This window comes from Microcaecilia unicolor, chromosome 1 (genome assembly GCF_901765095.1).
Source record: "Microcaecilia unicolor chromosome 1, aMicUni1.1, whole genome shotgun sequence".
Taxonomy (NCBI): domain Eukaryota; kingdom Metazoa; phylum Chordata; class Amphibia; order Gymnophiona; family Siphonopidae; genus Microcaecilia; species Microcaecilia unicolor.
The window spans coordinates 349,238,926-349,260,184 of record NC_044031.1 but is presented as its reverse complement, the minus strand read 5'-3'; the positions used below and the strand labels follow the sequence as shown (position 1 = coordinate 349,260,184).

General features: G+C 42.2%; 1 protein-coding gene across 1 annotated transcript in view; it reads left to right on the top strand.

Moving 5' to 3' along the window:
- LOC115474082 (polycystic kidney disease protein 1-like 1) overlaps positions 1–21,259 on the top strand; it is an 868,156-nt gene that overhangs the window by 473,849 nt on the left and 373,048 nt on the right. The window contains exon 13 of the mRNA XM_030209405.1: positions 20,397–20,603. Within this exon, the coding sequence (XP_030065265.1) occupies positions 20,397–20,603 (207 nt within the window). The remainder of the gene's footprint in view (positions 1–20,396; positions 20,604–21,259) is intronic.

The following is a 21,259-nucleotide window of genomic DNA, read 5'->3' as shown; positions in this document are numbered from 1 at the left end:
GTCAATGGTATTAAGCCACCTGGACTATTGCAGTTCACTCTACGCTGGCTGTAAAGAACAAAATGTCAAGAAACTTCAAACAGCCCAGAATACCGCAGCCAGACTCGTACTTGGAAAAACAAAATATGAAAGTGCAAAACCCTTAAGAGAAACTACACTGTCTCCCACTTAAAGAATGAACCACATTCAAGATCTGCACGATTGTTCATAAAATCATCTACGGAGATGCCCCGACTTACATGCTAGATCTAGTTGACCTACCTCCCAGGAATGCTAAAAGATCTGCCCGCACATTTCTTAATCTACACCCCCAGCTGCAAAGGATTAAAATACAAACTAACACATGCCACCAGCTTTTCCTACATGAGCACGCAGCTGTGGAATTAGGGTTACCATTCGTCCAGATTTCCCCGGACATGTCCTCTTTTTGAGGGCATGTCCGGGGCGTCCGGCGGATTTTGCCTGCACCCACGTTTGTCCGGATTTCTGGACAAACGTGGGCGCGGGTGCGGGCAGGCGCGTGCGTGTGGGCGGGCGATCGGCGCCGTGGTAACCCTACTCCCGTCCCCTCCCCTTCCTTACCATGTTCCCTGGTGGTCTAGTGACGTCTTCGAGGCAGGAAAGAGCCCCCTCTTTCCTGCCTGGAGCGCTGCCTCCCCTGTCTATCATCCTCCTCGGTCTGGCTGGGGATTCAAAATGGCCGCCGAGAGTTGAACTCTCGCGAGGCCACTTCAACTCTCGGTGGCCATTTTGAATCTCCAGCCAGACCGAGGAGGATGCAGCAGGCAAGGACAGGCAGCGCTCCGGGCAGGAAAGAGGGGGCTCTTTCCTGCCCCGAAGAGAAGACCCTACTAGACCACCAGGGCTAGATAGTAAGTGAGGGGGGGAATATGTGAGGGGGGGGGAACCATGTGACGGGGGGCGGGGAATAGAGGGGCGGAACGAGGACCCGAAGGGGGCGTGGCGGGGGCGGGGTATGAGGCGTGGCGGGGGCGGGGTAGGGGGCGTGACATGTGTCCTCTTTTTCAGAGGACACAAAATGGTAACCCTATGTGGAATGCACTACCAATAAATTTGAAAACAATTAACGAAATCATGGACTTTCGTAAATCTCTGAAAACCTATCTCTTCAACAAGGCCTACCACGAGAATCCATAGCTTAAGCATAACACTTCAGTACTCCACCCCTACTTTGAATGCTGCCTTCTATAATTGTCTGCTTAGTTCTTCTCTGCTATCCTTGATCTCTTTGTAACACCAACTGTATCTTTTACCCTGGAATGGCGATGCCATAACAGGTCTTTGTAAGCCACATTGAGCCTGCAAATGTTATGGTATAAGCCAATCATCAGAATTAAATGTGTAGCATGATGTTGTGTTGGATCAGATACATATATATACACCAATATATTTGTGCAGCTTTTAAGTAGAAAATAGTTTCATTTCAAGCCCCTCTCTCTCCATTCCTTTTTCTGGGAACGTCTGAGAGCAGGGATAGTTAATTACAAACACTTAACAAACACAAAAGAGCTTCCTCTGCCCTCCCACCTAACAAAGGCATGACTAAGGTGGGCACCTGAATACTCCATTGAAAACAAAGAATTCAGAGGGGAAACCATAAACAGGACATTTGCTTGTCAAAGGTATACCTGCCCCTCCCATCAGCTTTCAGACATGTGCAGAAAGGAAGGACTTGTAATGTGTATCTGCCCCAGAGACTGAGCAGGACATCAAAAGACCTTTTGCCAGCAAAATCCAGACAGTAAGTCTGTGATGTCATAAGACATGAGACCAACTCAGGGGTCGTGTGCAGACATGAGACCAAGATACCCCAATGCTTTGCAAATGCCCAAGGGTCGTGTGGAAACCAGGACAAAGATCCACATGGCATATCCTCCTGCAGCTTGCAAGATATAAAAGGACAAGCTGTTTCCCAAGAGTCAGATTCTCTTCAACTGCAAGCAAGACTCAGACTCTCTTCAGCTGCAAGCAACTCAGATGATCCACTTACTGCAGAAGCCCTGTTCCTGTCCTGCAAACATGTGCTTACCTAATGCTGTTCATACTGTGTAACAAGGACTTGTAAGTAACATAACTTTTGATCTAGACCTGCTACTTTGTTCTATTTTATGCACAAATTACCTGTAAAGATCTCTTAAAACCTACCTCTCGTGTGCAATTGTATATTAAATCAACCTTTTTGAAGCTAAAAATACGGTCTCTTTGTGTTCTGAGTATATTGAAGCTATATATATTTAATTTATTTAATTTATTGCAATTATCACCTTTGGTGATTGGTGGAGAAATTAATATCCTAAAACTTATACATACAGCACCTGCTCTTAAATTATAAACAGTAGCGAGTGCTCTCTAGAGCTATTTTCCTCAAAATAAATAATTTCTTGTAACATATTAATTGGTGCAGAACGTGGGCAGGTATTCTGTGCGAGTAGAATGAGATAGCAGTGTACTTAAATTATATTCTTGTATTTTGCTGCTTTATAGTGAACTGAGTATCAGGTTTCATTAATTAAATTTCCGATTGATAAATTGATAAGGTTTTCAGGGCACTACTTAAGATGTTGCGCGTAATGTACATTTGGTCCCTGCCAGCGTGCCAATACTTAAGTACTTAAGCAATTATGTACTTTATGTACTGTATAACAAAAATTTTAGGCATGCTCTGGCATAAAATAAAAACTAATTTTGTGGATAATTCTGAGGAAGACATACACACAGAGAAACACACTATTCTAGGTGTACATAACCCCACTTTGCTTAAGCGATGCATAGAATCCTCGGGCCCCAATCCATGGACCCTTAGCGTAGTGGAGGACATTAGTAGCATCTCTGATATGGAGAGCAAATTCGAAAAATATTGTAATTTATATTCAATTAAGGAAGGGAGCAAGAGAATTTCTGCATGCACTTGGTTAATGTGGGCCATGTGTGAGAAAGCCTTAAAAGAGCATGCAGAATTGAACGACAAATTACTAGCTAAAGAGAAAGAATGCAAGCAGGTAGGCACAGAAAAGGATTTCTTGATCACAATGAATAGGTGCTTAAATTATCAATTGGACTCTTCTAGGCAGCAGATAGAACATCAGCAAGCTCAGGAAAATCAAATGAAAACCCAAATTTTAGCTTTAGAAATGCAAGCAAATCAGGTCCCAGGCCTAAAACAACTAACCAGAGAGCTAATACTGCAGACGTCCCCTATAGGTGAGAATAACACTGAAAAAATACAGGATTCTCATGTGCAGATATCAGCTATCTCAGGCCTTCCATGTGCCCCTCCAAATACAGCCACAGCCATGCCTGTTTCAGCCATGTTAAAAGTATCTGAGGCTAGACAGCTACCGGGTGGACTCATCCAGACGATCAGTTCCCAGCCCCTCTCACAGACAGACAGATATAGAAGTGATAGCCTGACAAATAGGCAAGATAGACCCTGACAAGTTCCCCCATGCTTGTGTGGCATTATGGAAATTAGAACAGGAAGGGAGGATTGATACAGAGGAATTAATTAAAGTGATCCGTCTCTGTAACAAACCTGAATTTGTAGAACAGATGGAGGGAGCTATTCAATTGGCAAGACAAAGGGGTTTCTCTTTGCTAAATTTGGCAATCGCTGCGAGTGTATCCTTTGGCATGAGAACGTTCAAGATCTTAAATACATATGTCCAGCAGGGCAAAAATGAGGGTGTTGAAGATTATGTAAGGAGGGCAATTATTTTAGTAATTATGACAGGGGAAGTGGAAGGAAGAGATTCCAGAAGGCAGATCCCAGGAGATCTACTAGATGTAAAAGTAGATGATGAGAGGTTGAGAGAAATTTGTCAGGGCATGCATCCAACTATTGCAAGAGCTCTCTGTTCTTGGGCCCCAGGTGAGCCTGCCTCTGCTAGGGATTTGTGCTTGAAGGCCAAAAATGTACAAAGGTATCAGCCTTATGCAGTACATCCAGTGGTGTCCGTTTAATTTCTATTTTAAGAGGGAAAGAGAGTTTTTCATCCCATACGTTTTTCTCATGTAATATGAGTTTTTGTGTCTGGGTTTTTTTTCTCTTTTTCCTCCTTAAATAGGAACCTATGATATTAACCTACTCCTGTTTACACAAGGCATTGTGAATACTTTGGTATTGTTCCTTGTTAGGAGGTTTGAGGTTCCATTTGTGAGATATACATTTCATATATGGGTTGGAAATTTTTTCCATCAATTTAAAGGGACACCTCCAAACTAACTTTACATATATTAATCAAACTCCTCTTATCAGGTTGGAATATTCTTTATAGAGTTTGTATTCTCCTGTAGTTGTTAGAGTTTTTCAGTTTAAGGGATATAAATATGTAAATGTATATATATAAATACTGATACTTAAAGGCAAGATGTGATTATAAAAATGATGATAAAAATGGACATAAAATTTGGTAAATGCAAGCATAAACGATAAATGGTGATACCAAAATAAAAAGACATTGCTGAGATATCATTGAAAATGTTTCGTACCTTCAAATTGGCAAATACAGATAATCCAATCAAAAGTGCTTATGTAATAACCCTATCTGGATGGAACTCAGAATAAGAGCTATAAAAACAAAAAGGATAAAATTTGTAAAATCACATTATGAAAATAAGCCACTAAATAGTGTAATGTAAACTTGAACAATTAATATCTACCAATTATATGTGAAAAAACTATGTCATATGAGCTGCAGACATAAAATGTTGAAAGGAACAAAGTTACCCAACTTTATTGCTAAAGAACACTCTATATTATTGTAATGGTATAATATGATGTGATACGTGTCTGTCGCAGAATATAGTGAAATGGAAGAAAACTGTGATTATACGGAATGACCCGACCGTCTAGACAGCTTGATGGCCATTAAAAATATGTGAAAATACAGAAATGTAAAGATATAGCGCAAAAGGCTACAGGTCAGATGAATAATAACAGGATTAAGAGAAAGCACGGATCTATGTGAAAATTTTATAAGGATCAATGTAAAACTTAGAACTTTACCACTGAGTCTGTCCAAATACAGCGTAAGCCTCCAAATCTGTGAGAGAACCTGCTATAGTGAAAACGCTGCTATTTAAAAGGAACGGAATGACGTAATGATCTGTTTGAAGCAATGAATGGTATATACAGTCCGTATACACCAGTGCAAGCGCTGAATTTCAAAAGTAAACTGAGTGACGTTGCAACCGTCAAAAACAATCAGTGACGTGTACAGCATCAGAGCCGAAGCTTGAATGGCATGCAGGCAAGCTTGATATTTGAAAACAGCTGAGAAACAAGGCTGAAGCATCGGGCGATTGCGGTCCAAATACTATGCGAAATAAAAAGGGGAGGAGACCCATAAAAATAAGAAAAATTGTGTGTGAGCTGAAGCTTTGCCATTAGTGCTATGAGGAATAAAAATCCGTGAGAAATAAGGATACTAGTATATTTAAACAAAAGGAAAAACGTCAAAACCCGTCTGAAGGCAGACGATATAAATTGTTATAGACATTCAAACAAATCACAATATAACTCAAAATATATCACTGGACACTGCAATTTCATCCTAGAACTGATTTTCAAGGCACAAAAGAGCTGTTAACCTTTGTGACTAAATTTAATTCCCATTCTAACATAATGACTAAGATCATTAAAAAGCATTTACCGCTACTACAGATACATCCTTGTCTTCAAAATCTTAATGTGATTTTTTCTTTTCAAAGAAATAGTAACCTGACTGACACCTTATGCTCAGCAGAGATGTGGAATCTGATTACAGTGAGGAATGTGGATGAGGATTCGCCCAGATCCTGTGGAAGATGCTCTGTATGCGAAAATATGTTTGAGGCTAAGGAATTTGTAGATCGACGCACAGGGAAAGTTTATCCTCTCCGTTATATTACCAACTGTGCATCTAAGAATGTTATATACGCTATAAGTTGCCCATGTAATTTATATTATGTTGGACAAACATCTCGTCCACTGAAGACCTGACTGATAGAACATAGGCATTGCATTCAGAGAGAGGAAATACACAAACCCTTGGTGACCCACTGTATCAATAAACAACACAATTTCACAGAATTAAAGTGCACTGTAGTGGAGCAGATTCAAACCACAGAGCGAAAAGGAGACATTAGAAGGTTGCTACATCAAAAAGAGCAGCGATGGATCTTCACACTTCAAACTGTAATTCCTGTGGGCTTGAACATTTCCATCGAATGGAAAGCCTTTCTATAAGCATATTTGCATATGGAGTAGTGACGTCAGACGCCAAGTATAAAAACAGTAGCAGTTGAAGAAGCAGCCGGCCGCCATTTCAATTTGTTTGTTGCCTATGAAAGCACACAAGGCGAGCTGATCTCTTGGAGGTGGTTATTAAAAACTTTTCCCTGATGCAGCCATCCATTGGCAAAACAGGGCTTCCCTGTCAGGATATGAAGATAATGCAATCGCAATTTAAGTGTCTGCATTAATCTGTGGAAGCTTTTCTTATTGTTTTCACCATCCAAGATAAGTAACTTTTTCTTTTTTGGTCGTTACATTGTATTTAAACAACTGTGTCTTCACCTGTAAGTGTTTGATAAGGTGCTTGGGCATATATCTCATGAAGTTATCTAATGTGGCGTTTTTTTCTAAGACTTATGATTAAAGAGGCACCCTCTCTTATTATAAGGCATGTCCTTTGAAAGGAGGTGTTGCCGGTCATAGTGAGGTCTTTTTTTCTCCACGATTTTTCATGCGTGAGAGTCCGTTTTCACCTTTCAACACTTTTGCAATTGTAGAAATTTTTAATTTGATGTGATTTAGATTCTACATATTCCAATTTTTTCAGTGGTAATTGAAATCACCCATTATCGTGTTGCCCAGTTTGTTTGCCTTCCTAATTTCTATTAAGACTCCTACATCTATCTGTTCATCCTGACCAGGCGGACAGTAGTACACTCCTATCCCTATCCTTTTCCCCTTTACACATGGAAATTCAATCCATAGGGATTCCAAGATGCATTTTGTTTCCTTCAGAATTTTCAATCTATTTGATTCAAGGCCCTCCACCAGTGCTACCCTTCCACTAATTCGATCCACCCTATCACTACGATGTAATTTGTACCCCGGTATGACAGTGTCCCACTGGCTATCCTCCTTCCACCAGGTCTCAGAGATGCCTGTTATATCTAATTTTTCTTTTAGTGCGATATATTCGAACTCTCCCATCTTATTTCTTAGGCTTCTGGCATTTGCATATAGACATTTCAAACTGTTTGTTGTTCCTATTTACATCATGCTCAGTACTTGAGTGTATTAATTTGCAATTTTTGTCTGATTTTTATTTTTATTTATGGACACCTGATCTACTACGTTCTCTTTTGCAACCTCACTATCGGGATACCCTATCTTCCCTGTTTTGGTGATATCTTTAAAAGATACCTTATTCTGAACCATGCGCTTTTGAGTGACTGTCGGCCTTCCCCCAAGCCTCTAGTTTAAAAGCTGCTCTATCTCCATTTTAAACGCTGATGCCAGCAGCCTGGTCCCACCTTGGTTAAGGTGGAGCCCATCCTTTCGTAATAGGCTCCCCCTTCCTCAGAATGTTGCCCAGTTCCTAACAAATCTAAAACCCTCCTCCCCACACCATCGTCTCATCCACGCATTGAGACTTCGGAGCTCTGCCTGTCTCTTGGGCCCTGTTCAAAAATGCTACCCTAGAGGTTCTGGATTTGAGCTTTCTAAGCCTAAATTTGGCTTCCAGAGCCTTTCTCCCACATTTTCCTATGCCATTGGTACCCACATGTACCAAGACAGCTGGCTCCTCCCCAGCACTATCTAAAATCCTCTCTAGGTGACATGTGAGATCTGCCACCTTTGCACCAGGCAGGCATTTGACCAGGCAATCCTCATGTCCACCAGCCACCCAGCTATCTACATGCCTAATAATCGAATCACCAACTACAACAACCGTCCTAACCCTTCCCACCTGGGCACTAGCCCCTGGAGACACATCCTCGGTGCAAGAGAATGTTGCAATCCCTGGTATGCTGGTCCTGTCTACAGGATCACTTCCAGCCTCACCAGGATGATGCTCTCCTTTTAGAAGACCTCCTTCCCCCAAGGCAGCACAGGGGCTGCCAGATTGGAGGTGGGACTTCTCTACAACGTCCCTGTAGGCCCCCTCTATGTAACTGTCTCCCTCAGCTCCTCCAAGTCTGCTACTCTAGCCTCAAAGAGAACGGACTCGTTCTCTGAGAGCTAGGAGCTCTTTGTATTGAGCACACACATATGACATCTCACCAACTGGGAGATAATCATACATGTGACAGTGCAAAAGACTGGATAGCACCCCTCTCGCTGCTGGACTACTGACTGCATCTTTTTATTATAGAGTTGTTTAATTAAAACTTCTTAAGGTACTAGGGATATCAGATGAATATAATGATCCTTTTGACTGTTATAATTTGTAATTTATTTAGGGTTTGCTTCTTAGAAACTAATTAAATGTAATTCAAACTCTAATGAAAATTGAAAATTCCTCTCTTGGTGTCTTTATTAGAATAATTGGCAATAAATGAAAAGTTGAGCTAGGGATGGGTGGGAGTTCGGGAGCGTGGGTCGGAATGAGGACTGAACTGGGCTCTTCTGTGCCTTCTAGAGACTATCTGTTAATGCTGTTTTAAAAGCTATAGGGAAAAGGGTATGGAGACTAGCTAATAAGGTTTGCTTGCTCTTTTTTTTTTTAATTCTAACTGTGTTTATCAATAGCCTACAATTACTACTACTACTACTATTTAGCATTTCTATAGCGCTACAAGGCGTACGCAGCGCTGCACAAACATAGAAGAAAGACAGTCCCCGCTCAAAGAGCTTACAATCTAATAGACAAAAAATAAAGTAATCAAATCAATTAATGTGTACAGGAAGGAGGAGAGGAGGGTAGGTGGAGGCGAGTGGTTACGAGTCAAAAGCAATGTTAAAGAGGTGGGCTTTCAGTCTAGATTTAAAGGTGGCCAAGGATGGGGCAAGAAGTAGGGGCTCAGGAAGTTTATTCCAGGCGTAGGGTGCAGCAAGACAGAAGGCGCGAAGTCTGGAGTTGGCAGTAGTGGAGAAGGGAACAGATAAAAAGGATTTATCCATGGAGCGGAGTGCACGGGAAGGGGTGTAGGGAAGGACGAGTGTGGAGAGATACTGGGGAGCAGCAGAGTGAGTACATTTATAGGTTAGTAGAAGAAGTTTGAACAGGATGTGAAAACGGATAGGGAGCCAGTGAAGGGTCTTGAGGAGAGGGGTAGTATGAGTAAAGCGACCCTGGCGGAAGACGAGACGGGCAGCAGAGTTTTGAACCGACTGGAGAGGGGAGAGGTGACTAAGTGGGAGGCCAGCAAGAAGCAGATTGCAGTAGTCTAAACGAGAGGTGACAAGGGTGTGGATGAGGGTTTTGGTAGAGTGCTCGGAAAGAAAGGGGCGGATTTTACGGATGTAAAGAAAGAAACGACAGGTCTTGGCAATCTGTTGGATATGATCAGAGAAGGAGAGAGAAGTGTCAAAGATGACCCCAAGGTTTCGAGCTGAGGAGACAGGGAGAATGAGAGAGCCATCAACAGAAATAGAAAACGGGGGGAGTGGGGAGGTGGGTTTGGGGGGAAAAATGAGAAGCTCGGTTTTGGTCATGTTTAATTTCAGGTGGCGTTGATACATCTTTTAAACCCTAATCTTTAAGTTACCAAGCTCAGAATAAATAATGTCACTTACCCACAAAGATGTCCTCTTCTCTCAGAACTTCTAAGAAAGTGTTGCAGTTTCTTAAGGGCCCACACTGAGGCCAAACATATTTTACATACTTTACATCCCTGTCAAGGAGCTTATGACTCAGGTAAGCAATGGGATTCTACTCCCCTCTGCTATTCACTTGACTGAGTACAGCCCCAATGCCATATGTTGAGGCATCAGTCTTCACCACAAATCTATGTTGGTGAACAGGTGCATCTATTTATAACCATTTAAATTTTTACAAGCGATAAAACAACTTGCTGGAAATACAGAGAAAGTAATATGTAGGAATTATTTCAGTCAGGTAATTCTATTCTCTTCCTTAGACCACTAAACAGGGAGAGTGAAACAAGAGAAGGAGATCAATTAAACAGTAAACGTGGTATTAAGCTGATTATCCCCAGATATTACTCATCTAATTCATTTTTCCACATTGATCATCTGGTTGGCTTCTTCAAGGCCAATACGGTGTATAGTCAAATCATGGTTGAAATTCCATGTATAAAAGGGAAAAAAACGGTGATAGGAGTGCACTACCGTCCGCCTCACCAGGACGAGCAGGTAGACGCAGAAATGATAAAAGAAATCAGAGACGCAAACAAAATGGGCAATGTGATAATAATGGGTGACTTCAATTATCCGAATATATAATGGGTAAATGTAACATCGGGACACTGTTAGTGAGTGCCCCTATCTTATCTTTCATTATCGGTATCGTTCTATTCCCCCCCTTCCTCTGCACTAATCTAGCTAATAGTCCCCCTACTCTATTGCCAAACCTGTGGAACCGGTATTTTTGATAGATCTGGTTCCTCTGCACTTTTTCATGTAGTTGTGAATTAATAGCTGCCTGAATAGATAAATATTTATCTCTATTCACCTCTGTTGCCTGTGAGAAGTAACGGCGTCTGGCGATACACAATTCTCTGTTTAACCGTATGAGATTAATTGCTGTTCTCTTCCGCCTTGCCGCCACGTAAGCGATCAAGTCTCCCCTTAGGACTGCCTTACCAGTACACCAGAATAATTGGGGGTTAGACATATGTAATTGGGGGTTAGACATATGGGCTTTGTTATACAATGTATATTCTTCCCATTTTGTGGTAAAAAATTTCTTGTACGACTTGTCTTTTATCAAGTGACTGGGGAATCTCCAGCGTCTGGCTTGTTGAAAGCTACTAGGGGCACCCAATTCCACCCATACGGGCCCATGGTCTGAGATCATGATCTCTTCAATTTTTGAATCTTTGACACTGGAAAAGAGGTCCTCTGATATTAAAATGTAGTCTAACCGCCCCCAAGTTCCATGGACCCTGGACCTGTGCGTATACTCTCGAGTCTCAGGGTATAAGGTCCTCCATGCATCCACCATCGAAAGAGAGTTCCCAAATTCCTTCAGTAATTTATGCCCCTTATATCCCCTCGTTCCCCCTCCTCTGGCCCCAGTACAATCTACCATGGGATCCAGCAATGTATTCATGTCTCCCATAATAACCAATTGCTTGTCCTGATAAGGGAACAAGCGTTTCACTAACCCAGGGAAAAAGGTATTTTCAGGATTCTTTCTCTTTTAAAAACCAGAAATTATTTTTTTTTAAAACTCATGTTTATTGATATTAATACACAAAGCAGGGCATTGCTATATCATAACATGGATATTGTACAATACCAAGCATACCCTTGTTAAGTTTAGATAACATTGGTCAACATTTTGTAACATTTTCTCCTACCCCCTCCCAACTTCAGGAATTTAACACTCTACTACAAGCTACTGGAGTCAAGGTGTCCCAAAAAGGTGCCCAGACTGAGCAGAATTTGTCTCCCCTTGATCCTGCGAGATCAGTAATACCACTACGTTCAAATGAACACATGTAGATCATCAACGAGCGCCAATGTGATACTGTTGGAATGTCCGGAGTCAACCAGAGTTGTAAAATATTTTTTTTTGCCACCAGCAGAGCTTTATGCAGGAACACACGAGAACCTGATCGTGCCAGCCCCCGTATGTTGTAATCGCCAAACAACTGTCCTGGAGAAATACGCCACCTTATTCCCCACATCGAGGAAACATGCAACGCTAAAAGTCTCCAAAACTTCTGAATACATAGACAGGTCCAAAACATGTGGCCCCAGGTTTGCATTAGCTTTCCCACACTTAGGGCAGATGTCTGAATCTCGCAGAGTGGCAAAAAACAGAAATTATTTAACAATACATATACTTAAGTCTCTAATTCAAATCCCACTGATTAAAGTAATCCCAGTTTTCACAGGCTTCACTCCTTTTAAAGTAATAATTTGAGGAAATATTTCTGAGGAAAACTTTAGGAGTCATACCTGGAACTCTGGGAAAAACAATAATCTCGATATTAATCATCTATAATAATAATCATTTTATTATTCAAAATTTCTGGTTTATTATCATAACCACTTCTTTCTCATGTAGAATCATTTGTTATATCAACTTTTTACTCTCAAAGGGTTCAGTTGAATTGTCCATGTAACTCTCTATTAAAATTATATCTGAAACAGAATTATTTACTGCCACCGTTAGGTCCCGAAGCGCCTTCCAGATGGTATTCAATGTAACCTCCACGGGAGCCAAAAACTCCAAGTTGATTTCTCATAGGTGTTTAGGAGTGGTTCCGCCAATTCGGGTTCTGCTGTAAACGTCCTCCGTTTCAGCATATACCTCTAACTCACTCCTCCACTCCTTTGGACATGGTGGTTGAATAATTTGGGAGCGATGGAGTTGTTTTTTCCAGGTCCAAGAGCGTCGACGCTCCTTCGCCGGCGCTAATCAAAGGACTCGCCAACCCTTTCATCTGTGGGCAGTTCGTCGCGCAGCGGTCCTGCTCTTGCTGCTCAGGGGATAAAACGCTGGCCATTGGCGGCTGACCACCGGTTGTCCCCTTCCTCTCAGTTAAGGTAACTGCAATTGCAGAGAGGAAATTTTCGTAAAGAAGATGAAACTTCAGAGGGCAGCTGGGCCGTTGGGCATACGAACTTCAGGTCACCATCTTACCACTCTCCCAGTTTGGGACACTCTTTGTCTGGTTTCTCCTCAGAGGCCTGTCTGATATGGGTAACCCTTCAGCATAGCCCTCTAAGTCATTGAAACACACAAGCCCCTCCACCTCTACAAGGTGGTGTCCCTTCGGAGGGGAACAGGTGCATCTATTAAGGGAGCTGTAGCCAATATAGTCTTTAATTTTTGGAAGGCTGCTTCACACTCTGGCGACCAGGTAATGATTCGTGGCAGTCACTTTTTTGTCAAGTTAGTCAGGGTCTTGGCTATGTTGCTATTGTGAAGCACAAACTTTCTGTTGTACCTTGGTATCCCAAGGAAGGCCAATACTTGCTTTTTGGTTTGGAAAGTGGACCAATTGTATATAGCTTCCAGCTTTGCTGGTTCATGCTTTAGCTGTCCACTCTGTGACCTAAATATTGCACTTCTGCCATCCCCATCTCACATTTGCTGGGCTTGATGGTCAGGCAGGTCTCCCTTATCTGGTCTAACACCCCACTCAAATCCGAAGACTGACTGTACACAGCAGTGTCATCAAGATAAGCCCTATCATGCTCCTGGAGTCCATCTAAAAGACAAATCACCAAACATTGAAATGTACCAGGGGCATTTTTCATTCCAAAAGGCATCACATTAAATTCATACAGACCAAATGGAATAGTGAATGCTGATCACTTCTAAGAAGCAGCTGTTAGGGGAGTCTGTCAGTTCCCTCACCTAAGGGCCATTGTAGTAAGGTACTGGGCCCCAGCTAAGTGGTCTAGCAACTCGTCCATCAAAGAAATGGGTTTTACCATCTTTCTTAGGAACAAGAACTACAGGAGAATCCCAGGGACTATGAGACTTCTTTATAATACCTAGGGCTTCTCCACCTCAGCAGATATTCAATAGGCACTCTTCTTCAGTGGGTAATGGTCACCTGTGCGTACATTGAGATTAGCCAAATGAGTAATCCCTGGTTTAGTAGAAAACACATCAGCATACTTTTGCAATACTGATTCTAGCTGCTGTTTCTGAGTGGCGGTTAATTGATCTCCTACTACAGTTTGCTGTGTAGATCCCTCTGGTGATGTCTCTGCTAGGAGGTCAGGTATGGGCTCACTATCCTGACAGTCTTCTGGTGGGTTGCACACAGTTAACACCATTACTGTGTAATTCGTGTAGGCTTCTAACATATTTACATGAAAGGTACACTGCTTTCTATCTTTAGAGCCCATAGATATAACATAGTTTGTATCATTTAGGCGCCATATGACCTTATAAGGTCCTGCCCAGTTAGCTTGAAGTTTGTTCTGACATACTGGGACTAAAAAGTACCTGCTGGTCCTCATGAAACTCTCTATTTCGGCTTTACGGTCATACCAGGTCTTTTGCTTTGTTTGGGCTGCCTGCAAGTTACCTCTGACAAATGCCACAAGGTCTTCTAATTTCTGGTGTATATTGACTACATATTCAATAAGAGGTGTGTCAGAAGTGTCAACTTTCCCTTCCCAATGTTCTCTTATTAGATCAAGGGGCTCTCTCGCCCTCTGGCCATAAAGCAGCATGAATGGGGAGAACCTGGTAGACGCCTAGGGTACTTCTCTGTATGCAATCTCAGTCTCCTGACTTCACAAAAGTCTTTAACATATGCTTTAATATCCCAATTAAATCTCTCCACTAACCCATTAGTTTGAGGATGATATGGGGTGGTGCATACAGTACAGATTTCACTCCACGGTGTGCCCACAGATTTTGGATCAGCTCAGACATAAACTCTGTCCCTTGGTCTGAGAGTATTTCTTATGCATCTCTAACCAAGGCAAATATTTCTAGCAGGACAGTGGCGACTTTCTCTGCTTCTATTGAGGATAAGGCTACCGCTTCAGATATCTGGTAGCAAAGTCCACCACTGTCAGTATATACCTTTTCCCGGTCTGGCTAGAGACAGCTAGAGGCCCTACTATATCATAGCTATCCTCTCAAATTACTCACTGATAATGGGTAAAGGTTTCAGGTGTGCTTGGGGGTAATCTTGGTTCTTACCCACTCTTTGGCACGCATAAAAGTTTTGACAATAGTCAACTATCTCTTCAATAGAGCCTACAAAAAGAACCCTTAAAGACACAAATCACCACACAACCTACCCACACAGCTAATTACACCTCCTACATCACCCTATTTAACACCCCCTTCTCTTTCTTCAAATACCTTCGTCCTACCACCGAATATATCTAAGATCCTTTCATGACTATTTCATAATAACACTCTGTAAGCTACATTGAGCCTGCAAATAGGTGGGAAAATGTGGGGTATAAATGCAATAAATAATAATAACTACAGCTCAAGATACTCCCAGCCAATAGAAGTTCTGTCAGTCTAGTGTGTGTCACCCCCTGATGTCCTGGTAGCAGAATATCATGGACAGTCTGTAGGAGTTGTTCTCTGTATGCTTTGGGCACTATAAGCTGTTTGCCTACTGTCCAGGACCTGTTAGGATCAGTAGGATCAATCTGTCTGTACAGCAAGCTCCTTTTCCGTAGGATATGATCTTTACAAGTCTCATTGGTTGGCTGACCAGTCCTCTGCCTTAGGACTTCCAGGTCAGGGTCAGAGTGCTGTGCTCCCTGAAAAGCATGTCTCTGTCCTATATCAGTATCCATAACAGGAAGGGTCTCTGCTTGTGACTCTGACAAATCAGGGTCAACAGTGTGATCAATAGGTATGTCAGTTAAGTCAAGCTGTTCCATACTCATGGCCCCGGTCACCTCAGGAACTGGTGCTGCTGGAAGCACTGGGGCACCCTGTCCTGCCACTTGGTCAGCTGACTTCACCTGGACTGGCTCAGGATTTGGAACTGGAGAGGTGATCTCTGCTGCTTCTGCTTTTTGGGCCACCTGGGCCTGACTATGGTTTACCATATGGGAAATGCTGACTCTGCTATCAAGGGTAATGTTCACTGGACCCATGTCAGTCCCATACAGTATCGGTACTGGCATGTTTTTCATTATTCCTACTTCTTTGTATCCAGGCTTGGTACCCCGATCCAGGGATACTTGAGCAATGGGTACAGTCTCTCTGGATCCATTGGCTAACACTACCTCCACAATGCACCCTGGTGGAATAGCATCCTCTGGCACTAGCTCTGGTCATAATAAAGTCATGCTAAAGCCAATGTCCTCAAGCCTAGCTAGCTGGGTGTGATTCACAGTTACTGGGGTCCTATAGTGTTGTGGAAACCTATCTGCTTCCTTTCTTGATGAATGGCTAGTGACTTTTTCTGCTGCGGAAACTGCGTGTTCCTCCTTCGTGGGACTGGAGCCATCCACGAAAGCCACTAGCTTTGGTGCAGGAACTGAAATGCTTTTTAGTGCAGGCTTGGGATTATCTGGGCAATCCGCTTTGAAATGTCCTGAACGCCCACACTGATAACAAGGACGCTCATGCCTAAAGTCTTTAGGTTTTGGGGGAACACTGGAGGTTTTGCTGACAGTCTCTGAGGGGGTCTTTTACTAAAGCTTAGCTCGAGTTATCTGCAGCAGGGCCCATTTTATTCCTATGAGCCCTGCAGCAGATGACTAGTAAAAGACTCCCTGAGGTTGCAGGGATATTTGACTTGGAGACCTGGTTGCCCTTAGTTCTCAGCTGCTGTGCATAAGGACGGCTTCTCTATGCCATCCAGGGCGGTTAGCCATCAAGATGTCAGCCAACTCAGCTGCCTTCTTTGGAGTACAGGGCTGGTGATCTTGAACATATTCCCTCACCTCTGGATGACAATGCTGAAGAAACTGCTCCAGGATCATCAGGTTTTGGCAGTCCTCCAGGGTCTCAAGCTTGGCTCCACTGAGCCACCACTGATGCTGGTATCTTATCTGGATCACAAACTCACTGTGAGTCTCATCCACCCCCTTTTGCAAAGTCCGGAACATTAGTCTATATGTCTTGGGGGTAACGGCATAACAGTTTAACAAAGCTTTGCACACCTCCTCAATCTGGTAGCATGTCTCCATAGACATTCCTTGGATTGCTTCAAGTACTCTACCAGTGAGATTTCTTCTCAGATAGCTCACCCACTCTTTCTGAGGAATCTCATTGAGTTGGCAAGTTTTTTTAAAGGCAGTTAGATATCCATCGATGTCACTTCAGGTATCAAACTGCGCAAACAAGTTTGACCCGTTCCGGGCTTTGGATCCTATCTCTGGCCTAGGCGCAGGGGTTGGACTTGAGCTTTGGCTACGAGCCATTTCCATCTCCAACTTCATTTTCTGCAGCTGGAATTCACGCTCACACTTTTCTCACCGCAGCTGGAATTCCCGCTCCTCATTCTGCTGTTCCTATTACTCTCACCACTGTTGGTCCATCCACCGTTTCTCTACCATGTAGATCTGCCGGATCTCGGTGTGGCATCCAGCCTCTGCCCACAAGGCGTCTGCTCTCCTCCAGAAGAACTCTACATAGGCAGGTCATCCGGTCACTCTTGTGTTAAGTCAGGCATATCCTGAGTCTGAGGGCTGCTACCTGTCACCACCAGCATGCTGCTATCTCCTAACACTACCAAAAAACTGAATGGGAAGGAGACCCTGCTACTTCTGCACTTCTTCACTGTGCTCTGTGTCTGAAGGTTACAGATTAAAAAAAAACTCTGAATCACTCAGCGGATGGTGACCCTCACCCAACGCATTGAGTCTGACAATCCCACCACAGTGCCACCAAAAAAGGCTGTCACTGCCTAGCACCCACTTGGGGTTAACCCTGTGGCCACCTAGAGGGTCTGTCCCTAGCAGTGCTTAGGATTGCCTGCACCTGGGCACATGCTCTATACTAGCTAACCCTCCACCACATGCACTAGGTTCCACTTGCCTCTGGGAGAGTATCCCACCCACAAGTTATTCCCCAGTGATTTCTAGGACACTGGGGCCACACTCCCAGGGGTTTCACAGTTTCCAGACAGTACTCACAGACCCAAAACACAAACCACCAGGATTCTTAGTCAGTCCAGGACAGCAGAGCTATTAAATTATAGGTTTATTATCACAGAACTTGAACAGAGAACAGAAAAAGTGAAATCAGCAAACAGGTTCAATTATAAAACTATCTAAACATTTGTTTACTACCTGAGTAGTATCTGGGGAGTTCATGAAATATAGCTGCTCTCAAGTTATAAAATATAACTGCTGACAGGGTCTGAGGAAAGAGATCTTTCTCTGTCTACTCCCTGGCTGAGACTGAGGAAAATCCAGTACCTCCTGGCTAGATTTGAACTCCTGAGCTAATCAAAACCCAGAGCGCCAACTTTGAAAGTATCTGGCAAATTGCCTTTCCATAAGCTTAAACTGGAAAAGAGAAAGTCTTTTTCTGCAACAGCTTTAGAACACAAAACAAGCGCCATCTGATGGCCAATTAAGAGAGGCGGCAGACTCTATTTTCCACTATGTATTTCATGGGAACACCTCAAGTGTTCATCAGATTAAGAGGCTTCCCTATTTTTCTATCCCAGTCTTACTTTTAAGAGTTGTGACATATGGGTATCTTTGAATGTTCCTTAGTGTTCTCATTGCCTTTTCTCTCACCTCACACCTTTATCAAAGGTTTTTCTAGCAGATGAGATCTCTCTCAGAGCCTAACATGCTCCCATACTTATACAGCACAGGCAGGATAGAAGAGGTGGTAACTGGAGAGAGAAAGAGGGCAGAGTCTGGATTGAAGGTGAGAAAATAAGAACAGACCATAGATAGAAGAGGGAGAGAAGTGCAGACCATGAATGGAAGAGAGAGGAAAGAGAAGGAGGGCAGTTGCTGAATGGAAGGGGAGAGAAGGAGGGCAGTTGCTGAATGGAAGGGGAGAGAAGGAGGGCAGATGCTGGATGGAAGAGGATGGAAGGAGGAAAGAAGAACTCACACGTAGAATGGAAGAGAAGGAGAGCAGATGCTGGATGGAAGGGGAGAGGGGTGCTGCTGGACAGGGCAAGAATCAAGATACAGAGAGGGGAGATGCTCAACATGACAGAAAGATAGAGGCAGGGACACAGAGGGGAGTTGAATGATGGACAAGGACAGAGAAGAAATGCCAAATGGACCAGGAGACCTTGACAAAAGAAGTACGAGAAGACAGAAGAATACAGAAACCAGAGACTGGGACCAACACGATTACAAACATTTCTACAAAGGTAGAAAAATAAATTTTATTTTCTATGTATTGATAGTAGCCTTAAATAACTGAATTGAATCAATTCAAATTAAAAAAAAAAACTTTTCGGCCGAATTGGACAGCACTAGTGTAGACTACACATTGTAGTTAGCAAACAGTAACTTACTGTGAGCTGTCACTATTGCAGATAGGAGATGCTGTGCACATCCATGCTAAGTGTCAATACACTTGGGGAGTAATTCTATAACTACCAGGGTGTTTTTCCTAGCATAAATTAGGTGCAAGCACTTTAGAGCTGGCATAAATGTATGTGCCTAAATGCCAGAGATAAGCATGTAACTTATAGATTTCAATGAGTTACATGCATAAGTGCGAGTGTCTATGTGTGTGCCTACCTATAAAATACACACTATGTGAGAAATGCAGATAGTTACAGAATAGTACTTAGGTACTTTGGCATTTATGTGTTTATGTGCACATAGATACATGTAAAAACACCATTTTTCTAATCATTTATATGTGTAATTCATGTATAAATGTTAGCACTTGTTTTATAGAATTGCCCAGCTCCTGTGAAGTAAAGATTATTTTTGTGTGGTACTGGTAGGTGTGGGGAAATGTGCTTGGAATGCCTCCAACGGTTACTGCATTTAGAACAGAACAGAAACAGATAGACTCAATAGTTGTAGCTTAGTGTTTGTGATTGCCATCCTGTTCTACTGCAGAAAAAGGAGGCCAGTGCTTTACAAGTGCTGTTGTTTAACAAATCATCCAGAGATAAGCTGAAACCGCAGTACATGTTAATGTTATTGTGCAGGAAGACACTGAAGTAGTATTTATTTATAAAATAATTTTTTTATTCTGCTTTATTTGTAAAAATCTAAATGGGTTATAACAAACATCAGTAAAAATTAAAAAATGCTAAAACAAACAACATCCATCATAAAATTATTTAAAATATGCAACATTAAAAACAGAAGAATGTAATTCAATCCAGTGCAAAAGCTTGCTGGAATAAATACGCTTTTAACTGCTTTCTAAATGAGAGTCAAAGTGAACTGTCGCAAATTTAACCTTAGATTGTTCCATAAAATCAGACCTCCAGTACAAAACTTGCAAGAAGGATCTTCTTCTGAGTAGACTTGGTGAAAAGAAGGCATGTTCAATAATCATTTTCCTTGATAGTGCAATGGTCTTGTTGGATGATAGATTTTCAGACTTGATGCAATACTTAAAGATGCGTAATCATTAAGAGCCTTGAAAAAATAAAGGAAACACCTGAAACTTAATATGCCAGACGTTTGGTAACCAATGAAGGTCTTGTAACATAGGAATAACATAAGCAAAGCTAGAGACCCCTTCAATTATCCTGGCAGCTGTATTTTGTATTCTCTGTCTTGTGCCATTAACCAAGTAAAACACTTGGTGTGACCTTTATGAGATTTCTTAACTCTTCCTTTTAATTAAATTGTCTAGGTTCGACGCTATCAATCTCTGCAGCTGGGCGTCATTTTTGAATCTGCAATCCTTTGCAACATCTCCCAAGGTCTTCTGTATAGCTGGTCTCTATTAAGGTCTGATGGTGTTCAAGTCCTGCTCCATCCCAATATGGACAACAGGAAACAAACTATCCTTTTTCCAAGTTACTTTTTGGAGTACGGAAACTACACTGCCATTGCAAGGGTAAGAGTACTGTGTGTTAAGACAGAGAAAGTTATAAAAAAAAAAGGCTGGAATTATGCCCTCCCTTTTTTCTGTTTGAATGAGTTAACATGCTTGTGATTTAGAAATGAAATACACCTTCAAGGCTGCAGGGAATGTGAATCAGAAAACTTTTTCTTTTTGGATAGGTAAGAACGAGAAGAATACATTTATAGACTGAGACATGTATAAGTATTGGACTCTGTCTCTCTTTCTCTCTCTTGTTCAACGTTTGTAATCCAGGATTGCCACTTATTATTTTTGGGGGGAGGGGGAGGGGTGACGGACAAATAGATGTAATCATAACCTGAAAAGTTTTCCAGAGCCCTCAATTCAAGTACATAACATTTACAGGTAGATCCATACATCTCTAATTTAGACCAGATTGAATTAAGCATTTCTTCTATTAACTCTGACTGCCCCAAAATTAATTAATTTAATTAAATTAACTCTGCTCCTCCCCCCATTTCATTTTCAGAAAATTCACTGGAAGACACTCTGGTTTTTTTTTTCTTCTCAAAATTTACAGAATGGGAGAAAGATGACAATTCTTTAGAATTTCCTCACTGGAAATGAGTACATGTAGTTTTGCATGTCTCTAAATGTTAGTCACATATTACATAATGATACAATATTGC